The 12,007-nt window shown below is 41.2% G+C and overlaps 1 protein-coding gene across 1 annotated transcript in view; it reads left to right on the top strand.

The window, feature by feature from the left end:
* AP3M1 (adaptor related protein complex 3 subunit mu 1) overlaps positions 1 to 12,007 on the top strand; it is a 64,727-nt gene that overhangs the window by 36,771 nt on the left and 15,949 nt on the right. Inside the window, exons 3-4 of the mRNA XM_056531261.1 lie at positions 6,814 to 6,985; positions 9,393 to 9,530. Of these exons, the coding sequence (XP_056387236.1) occupies positions 6,814 to 6,985; positions 9,393 to 9,530 (310 nt within the window). The remainder of the gene's footprint in view (positions 1 to 6,813; positions 6,986 to 9,392; positions 9,531 to 12,007) is intronic.

The raw sequence follows: 12,007 nt of genomic DNA, 5'->3' as shown, positions 1-12,007 counted from the left end.
TTCTCCTGGGAATCCTGCCATAGCGTTTCATTTCATTTAAATGTCGATGGATAGTTTGCACTGACACTGATGCTCCCTGAGCCTGCAGGACAGCTTGAATATCTTTGGAACTTGTTTGTGGCTGATTATCCACCATCCGGACTATCCTGCGTTGACACCTTTCATCAATTTTCCTCTTCTGTCTACGCACAGGGAGATTAGCTACAGTGCCATGGGTTGCAAATGTCTTGATAATGTTGCGCACTGTGGACAAAGGCAAATCTATATCTCTGGAGATGGACTTGTAACCTTGAGATTGTTGATATTTTTCCACAATTTTGGTTATCAAGTGCTCAGACAGTTCTCTCCTCCTCTTTCTGTTGCCCATGGTTAGTGTGGCATACAGAGACACACAATGCAAAGACTAAGTGAACTTCTCAAATTTTTTTATCTGCTTTCAGGAGTGATTTTTATATTGCCCACACCTGTTAATTGCCCCAGGTGAGTTTAAAGGAGCATTACATGCTTGAAATAATCTTATTTATCCACAATTTTGAAAGGGTGCAAATAATTTTGACCAGCCCATTTTTTTTGGAGTTTGGTGTGACATTATGTCCAATTTTGCTTTTTTTCCTCCCTTTTTTTGGTTTAGTTTCAATTAGTGCTGGGCGGTATACCGGTATGAACCGGATACCCTTTTTTTTTTCCCCACGGTATGGATTTTTGCCCATACCGCTATACCAGTCGGGCCCCTCCTCCACCCTCCGGATGAATTGTAGAGCCCAGCACGGCGCCCTCACTTGTCCCGGTGTGCTTCTGTGGCCCCCCGCTGTGCCTGTCAGCCAGTGTCCCCGCGAGCACGATCAATCCCCACCGCTAGCGGGATCCATGTGCCCACTAGTGGTGTCACAAGAATGCCTCCCGCGATCGCTACCATCACCGCTAGCGGGGTCCCTGTGCCCACTAGCGGTGTCACAAGAATGCCGAGCGCGGCTCTGTTCCCCGTCCCTGTCAGTTCTCAGGGTACGGGAACAGATTTAAAAGCCTCGCGCGCAGCTAATGTAGTACTGTAATAGCGTAGGGCTAACGCTAGGCTCCTAGCGCTGCCTACATTAGCCCCAAGCTATTTGCGTAGTGCTGCGCCTGCGCAGTACTACGTTAGCTGGTTTCTGCGCAGTACTACGCCCAGCACTAGTTTCAATACACACAAAGGGAATAAATGTGTATAGCAAAACGTGTTACTGTAATCCCATTCTGTGAGATATACTTAATTTTTTGGAAAAATTTCAGGGGTGCCAACAATTACGGCCATGACTGTATGTATAGGAAAAGTTGATAGATGGAAATGCCAAAATATCATGGAAAGAGAAACAGGATAATAAATTAATTATAAAATAATATTTAATAATGAACATATGAGAAAAAAAACTAAGAAAATGAGAAAAAGAGGGGAATATAATGTATAGAACAATGGAGAGCAGAGATATACACTTATCTGTACTGCTGAGCAACAAAGAAAGAGGTGGAGCTACTGTTACACCTGCTTATATTACCTGACCCCGTCATGATTGGCTACCTACATATACAGCACACTTGGTTGTATTTCAAGTTTTTTATCTTTATTCTGTATAAACTATTTCGCTGCTGAGTTCAGTAAAGAAGGATTTATTGTATAATAAAAGTCTCCCGGGAAAGAAAAGGCACACTGTCTGTGTTATGGATATGCTCATATATGCGTCTTTTTAACTTGCGAGACGTGCAGCCAACATACTGGTTGTTGCAAGCTGTATGCTACAAGGTACACAACATGTGTGGTATCACAATTGATAAGAGATTTAATTGGAAATATCTTACCATTTGTTGTAGATGTATGATTTTTCTATTGGTAAAATTACCACAAGAAGCACCTTATTAGCATATTTGAATTATACTGAATTTCTACTAATACATATTTTTGGACTATTTATTTCTCCAACATGGAACCTTCATTTAATTTGTCTATCACCAATACAGACTGTTCACATAACTCTCTTAGTTTGGATAACACAGAGCGTCTTACTCTCAAGCAATACATCAATAAAGAAATGATCCCTCGCGGTTGGAGGATACGATAAAAATCTACCACTCCTCTGGTGGAGGAATTTTTAACTCGTTGGAATAACGCATTATAGGAATGCTCCATAAAGTTAATGGATATTATCATAGAACGAGAAAGTAAAAAACTCAAGGAAATAGAAAATAACATAATGGAAATAAGTGCCTCACTGGATTAATATAAACGAAATAAAAATTACCAACAAAACGCAGTGGGCACAGGGCAGGACTGACCAATCTTTTGATTTATGCAGCATGTTACAGGATGTTAACAAATTTGTCAGACTTACTGTCAAAAAACACTTTTTTTCTTTGGAGGAAAATCACAGTATGTACTTGGATACCATTCAGACAGAGGACAAATTCACATGCTTAAATGCAAACAGAGTTAATAAACTGCCCTTGAATTCTACTTTTTAAAGAGCAAAGGACATTGATCTAATTGAGCTACAGCAGGATCAAGGTGTGGATGTTGGAGCTGTAGTTTGTGACACTAAACACAGTTTTAAAGTGTCAAATCCCAGTTTTTATCCTGTCAATTCCAGGGCAAGTTCCATGGACTTATTCCAGCATAGAGTAGAACATGATCTAAAGGAACTTGATGCATTAAGCAAACCCGGCCGGGCAACCTTACTAAGAATGAAGCTAAAGCGCTCAAAGATCTCAAATCTAACCCTAATATTATCATCCGCGGAACAGATAAAGGGGGGGACGGTTGTATTAGGTCAATTTATGCGCGTCAGGTCCATTATATGCTGGGAGACACCTCTACATATAAAAAACTATTGGCAGACCCCACCAATATTGTCAAACAAAAATTGGTTAAATGTGTGTCCCATGGGTTATCGTTGGCTATATTGTCTGAACGTCAGAATGAATATCTTGTCCCTGAATTCCTGGTCTGTCCAGTCTTTCCTGCACTACCAAAAATCCACAAGAACTCCTTCCCTCCTCCACTATGTTCTATAGTGGCAGGGATAGGTTCAGTGCATGAAAGACTGGAAGCGTGGGTTGACAACATACTTCAACCTCTAGTTGTCAGAACAGCTGGATATATACGTGATACGAAAACTTTGTTACAGGCTATGGAAAAGTTTTCCTGTAATACCAACTGTTCATGGCTCTCATGTGATGTTGCCACATTGTATTCTTGTATACTACATAATCATGCTTTAACTGCAGTTAAATATCAATATTTAATGAGGTACAGCAACTTTGACCACAATTTAATTGAGTATATTCTGGAGTTATTGCAATTTTTGTTGGAACATAATTTTTTCAGATTTGATGATGATTTCTATAAACAAGTAACAGGTTGCCCGATGCGATCTAAGTTTTCACCCAGCTTAGCAAATTTGTACATGTCATTCTGGGAGGAGAGTCCTCTGTATGCGGCCGTCAACCCATTCATGTCCATGATTGGGTGGTATGGTCGTTATATAGATGACCTCTTCCTGGTGTGGTCTGGGTCAACAGGTAGATGTTTTTTTGTAATATATTAACCAAAATGATTTGAATTTTGAGATTTACTTTGGAGTGGTGAGGACAGGTGATACATTTTTTAGATGTGCATCTATCTGGTAATGTGTTGAACAGCAGGGTTGACACCTGTCTGTATCTCAAGCCCACATCGGGCAATAGTATACTGAGTGCTTCTAGTTGCCACCCGCGACACGTTATTCGAAATCTCCCTTTTGGGGAGCCAAATGTGCACCGTCTAGTGACCTGCAATTTGAGAATACATGTACTGATATTAACCTCAGAATGTTGGCAAGAGGGTATTCTAAGCCTATGTTGACCAGGGCACACAAGATTGCTGAGTCCAGATCACGAGCATCACTGTTGAGCTCTGATAAATAATGTAAAAATGGTTCTGGACCAGGTAGCAAAGTGACATTTTCAACCTCCTATAGCACTGAGTTTTATCAGATTAAGTCCATAGTTCTGAAACACCTGCATTTCTTGATAATGAAGTGCTGAGGGACATGTTGCAGGATGGAGTGAACATTGTAGCTAAGAGGGGATGTTCTTTAGGTAATTCATTGTTGCCGAGTGATTTTTCTTAGGAGCAATAATAAAACATCATGGTTGCACAGAAAGGGCTGTTACAAATGTTATGTATTCTGTGAAATTGTATTGTTAGAACAGATACTTTTAAATCTACAATGAATGGTAAGATATTTCCAATTAAGTCTCTTATCAATTGTGATACCACACACGTTGTGTACCTTGTAACATGCAGTGCTTGTAACATCCAGTATGTTGGCTGCAAGGTCCGCAAGTTAAAAAGACACATATATGAGCATATGCATAACACAGACAGTGCGTCTTTTCTTTCCTGTTCTACCTTGGGCTTGCCGAAACACATCAGAGAAGTCCATGAGGAAAATACGTCAAGCTTGAAGGTAACTAGAATAGAACACATATACCCTCCCAAGAGAGGTGGAGATTGGTCACAACAATTACTTTTTATGCGCGAGGCATATTGGATTTTATGTTTTAGATCTGGTTTCCCAAAGGAATGAACTACAAAAATGATTTAGCATTTATTTATTGAGGGTAATGGTACATGTATTTTCTGGATTATTTCCTTTTGATCTTTATTATGTTTTTTTTCTATGTGCATTCCCTTTCAATTCAACCAAGGTTTAGAATGTAAGGGGTTAATTGCATGATCCTTCGAAGAATGCCTCCCCTCCCCCACTCCTGACTTGGAGATTCCAGTGTGTTAGGGGTGGTTTTATATTATCCAGTGGGGATCAAAAGTTTGGGCACCCCGGGTAAAAATTTGTATTAATGTACATAAAGAAGCCAAGGAAAGATGGGAAATCCCCAAAAGACATCAAATTACAGATTAGACATTCTTATAATATGTCAACAAAAGTTAGATTTTATTTCCATCATTTACACTTTCAACAGAAAACAAAAAAATGGCATCTGGAAAAATTTGCACAGTTAATATCTTGTACTGCCCCCTTTAGCAAGTATCACAGCTTGTAAACTCTTTTTGTAGCCAGCCAAGCGTCTTTCAATTCTTGTTTGAGGTATCTTTGCCCATTCTTCCTTACAAAAGTCTTCCAGTTCTTTGAGATTTCTGGGCTGGCTGTCACGCACTGCTCTTTTAAGGTCTATCCATAGATTTTCAATTATGTTGAGGTCAGGAGATTGTGAAGGCCATGGCAAAACCTTCAGTTTACGCCTCTTGATGTAATCCCCAGTGGATTTCGAGATGTGCTTAGAAACATTATCAATTTGTAGAAGCCATCCTCTCTTTAACTTCAGCTTTTTCACAGATGGCATCAAGGTAGCATCCAAAATTAGCTGAAATTTTATTGAATCCATTTTTCCTTCTACTCGTGAGATGTTCCCTGCGCCACTGACTGCAATACAACCCCAAAGCATGATTGATCCACCCCCATGCTTAACAGTTGGACAGAGGTTCTTTTCATTAAATTCTGTTCCCCTTCTCCAAACGTACCTTTGCACATTCCTGCCAAAAAGTTCAATTTTCACCTCATCGGTCCACAGAACTTGTTTCCAAAATGCATCAGGCTTGTCTATATGTTCATTTGCAAAGTTCAAACGCTGATTTTTGTGGTGAGGATGTAGAAAAGGTTTTCTTCTGATGACTCTTCCATGAATACCATATTTGTACAAGTATCTCTATATAGTGGAATAGTGTACCACAACTCCAGTGTCTGCCAGATCTTTCTGGAGGGATTGTGCAGTCAAACATGGGTTTTGAATTGTTTTTCTCACAATCCTGCGAGCTGTTTTGTCTGATATTTTTCTTGGTCTTCCAGATCTTGTTTTAACTTCCACTGTTTCTGATGACTGCCATTTCTTAATTACATTCCGAACAGAGGATATTGACATCTGAAAACATTTTGCTATCTTCTTATAGCCTTCTCCAGCTTTGTGAGCGTCAACTATTTTCAGTTTCAGATTTCTAGACAACTGCTTAGAAGAACCCATGGTGCTGATTGTTGGGGCAAGGTCAGATGAGTCCGGGCATTTAAAACCTTTGAGATTGACATCACCTGGTCTTCCCAGATTATGATTGAGAACAATCCATGGCAGGTCTCAGCTTTGCAAAGGGGGCAGTGCATGCTATAAATTCTGCAGGGTGCCCAAACTTTTGCAGATGCCATTTTTTTTGTTTTCTGTTATTTTGAAAGTGTAAATGATGGAAATAAAATCTAACTTTTCTTGACATATTATAAGAATGTCTAATCTGTAATTTGATGCCTTTTGGAGATTTATCCATCTTTCCTTGGCTTCTTTATGCACATTAATACAAATTTTTACCTGGGGTGCCCAAACTTTTGATCACCACTGCATAGTCTGTATTTTCATGTGAATAGATGAGCCATGATTAAGATCCATAGTGATTGAAATGCGCTGGCGTGTGAGGGTTTTTAACTCACTTGAGCACTTTTTTTGTCTGTGTGTTTTAGTATGCTGAAATTTTAACATGAAGTTTCATTAAAGTTTTGGACTTTTAACTATTTCCTGTGGAGCTGGACAACTGTCTTCAAAACAAAATCAAACCTATATTAGTTGGGTATCATTTTAAACATGCGCCATGTCATGTTTTTTTTTCCCTAGTTCTTTGTCTACAGTCAGTCACAGCTCATGAACAAGAGTGGTGTGGTGATATGAATATTAATGTATTATCTTGGAATTGCTCCCTTGATCTTTGTCGAGTGGTTGTATGATATGTCTATAACTGTCTGGCAGGATTACTTTGGAGAATGCTCTGAAACATGTCTGAAGGACAATGTGGTCATTGTGTATGAGCTACTGGAAGAGATGCTGGATAATGGATTTCCTCTGGCTACAGAGTCTAACATTCTGAAGGAACTGATCAAGCCTCCTACAATCCTGAGATCCGTGGTGAACTCCCTCACAGGTCTGTGATAAATGGCACTTGGGATGCACACAAGGCACTGTCATTTTCTGCGTCCATAACATCCTAAAGATGTATCAGGACCTTACAGTGGAAAGCTCTGGTAGCCCATATGGTAAAGACAGATATCAAATGTCAGTGAAGGACTAGATATAAGCAAAACCACAGTAAGTGAATGAAAGTAGAATAACAAAGAGCACTATGCGAGTCCAACAGTCCGTACATACATTCCTAATAGGCTCTAGTAAGCATGAGCTGGAGGTGCTGAGCTGCATAAAGACGACCTATATGAACATCATAATGTAAAGCATATAGCAGAATCTTGCAGTGACCGCCACTCGTGTTATTTTCTTCAGACGACAGGGGGCATTTAAGGATGTTGCAGGGGTGCTTAGAGGCTAGCAACCGCTTTCGTACACAGCCATGTACTTCTTCCGGCCTCGAGGCCGGAAGAAGTACATGGCTGTGTACGAAAGCGGTTCCTAGCCTCTGAGTGCCTCTGCAATATCCTGAAATGCTCCCGTCATCTGAAGTAAATAACACGAGCAGCGGTGAGTGCGAGCTTCTGCTATATTCTTTACATTATGAAAACTACAGTAAGATTTGCCAGATTTGAAAATAACGAATCGACCATCAGTTTGTTTAGTTATTTAAAAGTAATTTCGCTTTCCAGGTTTTCGGATTCTGCACAGAAGTCTAGAAGGAGAAGGTCTAGAGTCTCCAGTAAATCAGAACACTTGGAAAGCAAACAGAAAACCGATTCATTAGATTTGGAGACTCTTACTGTAGATTTGCTCATCTCCATGAAGGACATTATATTTATTTCTTCAGTTACTTAGAAGACATCTGTTTAAACTTGGATAAGTAAACCAATATGCTACTGGCATTCATATAATCTATTAGCTGTATAGAGAGTTAAAAGAGTTAAGCCTTCTCTTCATAAAGTAGTACATGGCTAGCTCCATTAACTAATGATATAATCTGAAGATACAGGGTGTGAGCTGGATGTGTAAAAGTGTAAAAAGTCTAAAGGTGGCTGTGACTAAGCAGAATGTTGTTCTTTCTAAAGCAGGTGATACTTTCCAAGCAAAGTAACAGGAACAATAACTAGTGAAGCATGCAGTGAAAAGTACACGTCTTCACTAACTATTCCACATTGGTATTTTCTCATGTATCAGAGAATTTTTATTATTCTGGTGCATGGCGTGTGCCGCAAACTGTTTAATCGCTTTTATCTGGATTTTTTTTTTATTCCCATTTTTTTAGCTGTCAGAAACATCATACAATTTAATTCACAGGAGTGTTGTACCCCTTTATTGAATTAGTTATAGTATCCTGCAAGTGCCCATACTTTTAGTTTTTTTGGAACATATATTAAAGGACCTCTGCAGCGATAACAACTTATGCCCTAAGTGTTTAATCACGGGGGGGTCCGACTGCTGGGACACCCCCACCCCGATCTCCCAAACGGGCCCGGCATTGCCGCTCTGAGAGCGGCTAATGTACGTAGCGTCGACCTTAGTGAGGTCGATAGTAGGCCCCCTCCCAATACAGCTCTATGGGAGAGGCAGGGAGGCAAGAGCGCTGCACCCCCACCTCTCCCATAGAACTACATGGAGGAGGCTTGTCGGCCGCGGCGTCATGCTGCGGCCAACACGGCTCCTGCACGGGAGAGCCGCTGCAGAGCCGTGGCCTTGTGCAGGAGATCGCGGGGGGTCCCAGCGTTAAGACCCCCCGCGATCAAACACTTATCCCCTATCCTGTGGATAGGGAATAAGTTGTTTTTGCTACAGATTTACATTAATTTCAGGGCATAGAAACCATGAACCTTTTCCCCAATATCAAATATATCCAAGAAACCAGAGTGACAGGTTCGGATCAATAGTGTCCAACACTAGGCCATTTTATTTGGTTTATTACCTTATCCTTTAAACCCTATGTACTCTCCTTGAATACTTTGAAATATTTCTCTTTTTTATTTTATACATTTTGAAAGCAAATGGAATTTAATTCATTATAATACTGAAGGGGCTGTCCTGTATTAGAAAAAAGACCTGTTAGTTTTCTTTTTTACATCATATAGACAAGTGTAAACAGGATATGAACTGCAATACCAGCCAAAGTGGTTAAGAGTAGCACTATAGCACGCATTTCTTGAATAACTTATTTCAAAGGGAACCTGTCATCGCTTTCATGCTGCCTGAACCATGAGTCATTGGTGTGATCCTCAGCAGCTTTTGCCTGCCCTGCTTGCCTAGATTAAAAGATCTCTCCCTATACCCAAACAAGGAGAGATTTAGCAATAGAGGCTGGTGGAGTCCAGGTTCGGACAGCATGAAAGTTATTAGTGGTTCCCTTTTAAGGATGTCAGATCTGCCATTATAGTCATTTAATTTATCTTATTTTAAAGGGAGCAGCAATATGGGGGAAACCCTGCCAACTGGACAGCTCTCAAATATACCCTGGAGAAGAGCAGGAGTCAAATACACCAACAATGAGGCCTATTTTGATGTAATCGAAGAGGTGGATGCAATCATAGACAAGTCGGGTAATATGTTATTACCATACACATTTATTATCAGTGTCAATAAAGTATTTCACAAAATATATGCTGCACATCTAATGAGATACTAGAAACATGTCAACTAACTGTTTACATGTATACAAGTACTTTTGATTCAATGTTTTGTTTTGTTTTTGCCCATATGACATTGAGGAGAGTGGGAAGTTACACCCGCTAACACTATTTCACTGTTTATAATCTACATACTAAAATATTTAGTGACTTTTGTTGGCTGTAAATGACATCAGACATATTTTGCAGTATTAAATATAGCAGAGTGTATTGGTTTTTGGCACACTGACAAGACACACCCTTAACAGCTTACCCAAGTTCCAGCTACCAGAATTTGGAATGCAGCTTTGAGGTTGAGGAGACCAATTGTAACTTAAAGGGGTACTCCGGTGCTCAAACATCTTATCCCCTATCCAAAGGATAGGGGATAAGATGCCTGATCGCGGGAGTCCCGCAGCTGGGGATGACCGCGATCATGCACCCGGCACCCCAATTGTAATCAGTGCCCGGAGCGTGTTCGCTCCAGGTCTGATTATGGTCGACCACAGGGCGGGCGGCGTGTGACGTCACACCTCCGCCCCCATGTGACGTCACGCTTGCATTGAGGGGCGGAGTGTGACGTCACACGGGGGCGGAGGCGTGATGTCACACGCCGCCGGCCCTGCGGTCGCCGGTAATCAGTCCCGGAGCGAACACGCTCCAGGCACTGATTACAAACGGGGTGCCGCATGCATGATCCCGGGGGTCCCCCGCGAAATAACTGAACACAGCTTTAAATCCTGCGCATCAAATCTGTGCAGAATACTTTTTCTACACCTAAGGGTGTAGAAAAAATGTTTGCTAACACCATCCTTGATGAATCCCCCCCTTCCCCCTTTTGCCTAGGTTACAGACCACCACTAGAAGTGTGTGTCCATGGCCTATTCACAGAAAAAAAAAAACATAACAAAAAACAGAAATAAAGCAGCATAACAGTGTGTGGACACATTGGCCCTGTTAAAATGTGGTTTGGGGCTCCACAAATTCAGTCTGCACCAGCATTTGTGGCTAAATGTGCCAAAATAACCCTACCAACCTGACAAAGCAGAAAAACAGGCAATATTGCATGGAAAGTGAAGAGTGTTACTAAAAACTATCTATTTACTATTGAATTCACTCAAAATCCTGTGAATATGTGGCAGGAAATCACCACCAAAATAGATGGTTAGAACTTTTCCGACCTGTGTGTCCAATAATAAATAGAGTAGAATCTTGCAAGTCTGACCTAACATTCCACACCAAAAACTCAACATTTTAAGTAAATCAGAGCCGTTGAACACATTGAGATAGCAGCAGCAGTATACAGAAATAGTTGGAAGGGGTCTGTGAGCAGCCAAAGAGGTCTGATAGTGGTGTAGAATTTGGTTATGCATTCAGGGTGTTCCCGTCAGGGAACCCCCCAGAAATCAGACTTAGGCTGGTAGGGCTTCACCAAATGAAGATTGAACAATCTGGTCCAAAAAAATGAGTTTTTCCTTAGAAATGTGTTGTCCTATATGTACCTGTGTGTGTATATATGCATGAATAAACACTGTTACCTTTTGCACCCTGATGCATTGTTCAATCTTCATTTGGTGAAGCACTACCAGCCTTAGTTGAATTCCAAGAGGGGGGGGGGGGGGTTCCCTGCCAGGAACATTCCGAGCACATCTGCATAACCAAGTTCTACACTGCTCCACAACGGGATCTGTACTGACAGCCAGTGACTCCTATATACTATACGACCCTGAGAGCTATATACAGCGTTGTGCCTGATAGGACGACACACAAAGGTGAGCACCCTTAATTTCTACCATCCTTTTAATAAGTCCCGCAAGGGTAACGCCATTTCTGTTCTACTTTTGCCTATATACTTCTATGGCTTCTTTCACACTGCCGTTAGTACACGGCAGTGTGATGGCCGTCGAAAGAGCTGAGCAGAATAGGGGGGAGAAAAATTATTGCTTGTGCCGTCTTTTGCTCCCGCTATTCATAACTGTGCCCGGCAGCCCCCATAATAGTAATTGGGAGCTGCCGGGATCCGTTGTTGCCCATTTCTCCCCATTATGAGAAAGGCTGTTAAAGTCAGGAAAAAAAGACTATATGGCCGTTCTCGACGGGGAGCAACGGCTGTGTGAGAAGGGGCCTTAGATAGGTGATGATGTCATCCTGTCAGCTAACCCAGGACTGACTACTTCATCTGACACATTCATTAAACACTGATTTTCTAGAGGGTTAGACTGGTGATCACATGACCCAGTTACAGTAATGAAACACATGAATATGGCCGTGCTGAAATAAAACAAACTGCAATGTAGCACTAGTGATGTTGAGGGCGAATGACATTGTGGGGAAAAACACCTCTGTGCTGGAATATAATAGTGACATTAGAACAAAAGAGGTAGAAGACAGCACTGGACCAATCCACTGTG

The sequence above is a fragment of the Hyla sarda genome, chromosome 7, assembly GCF_029499605.1.
Source record: "Hyla sarda isolate aHylSar1 chromosome 7, aHylSar1.hap1, whole genome shotgun sequence".
Classification (NCBI taxonomy): domain Eukaryota; kingdom Metazoa; phylum Chordata; class Amphibia; order Anura; family Hylidae; genus Hyla; species Hyla sarda.
This window is presented reverse-complemented; position numbering and strand designations above follow the sequence as displayed.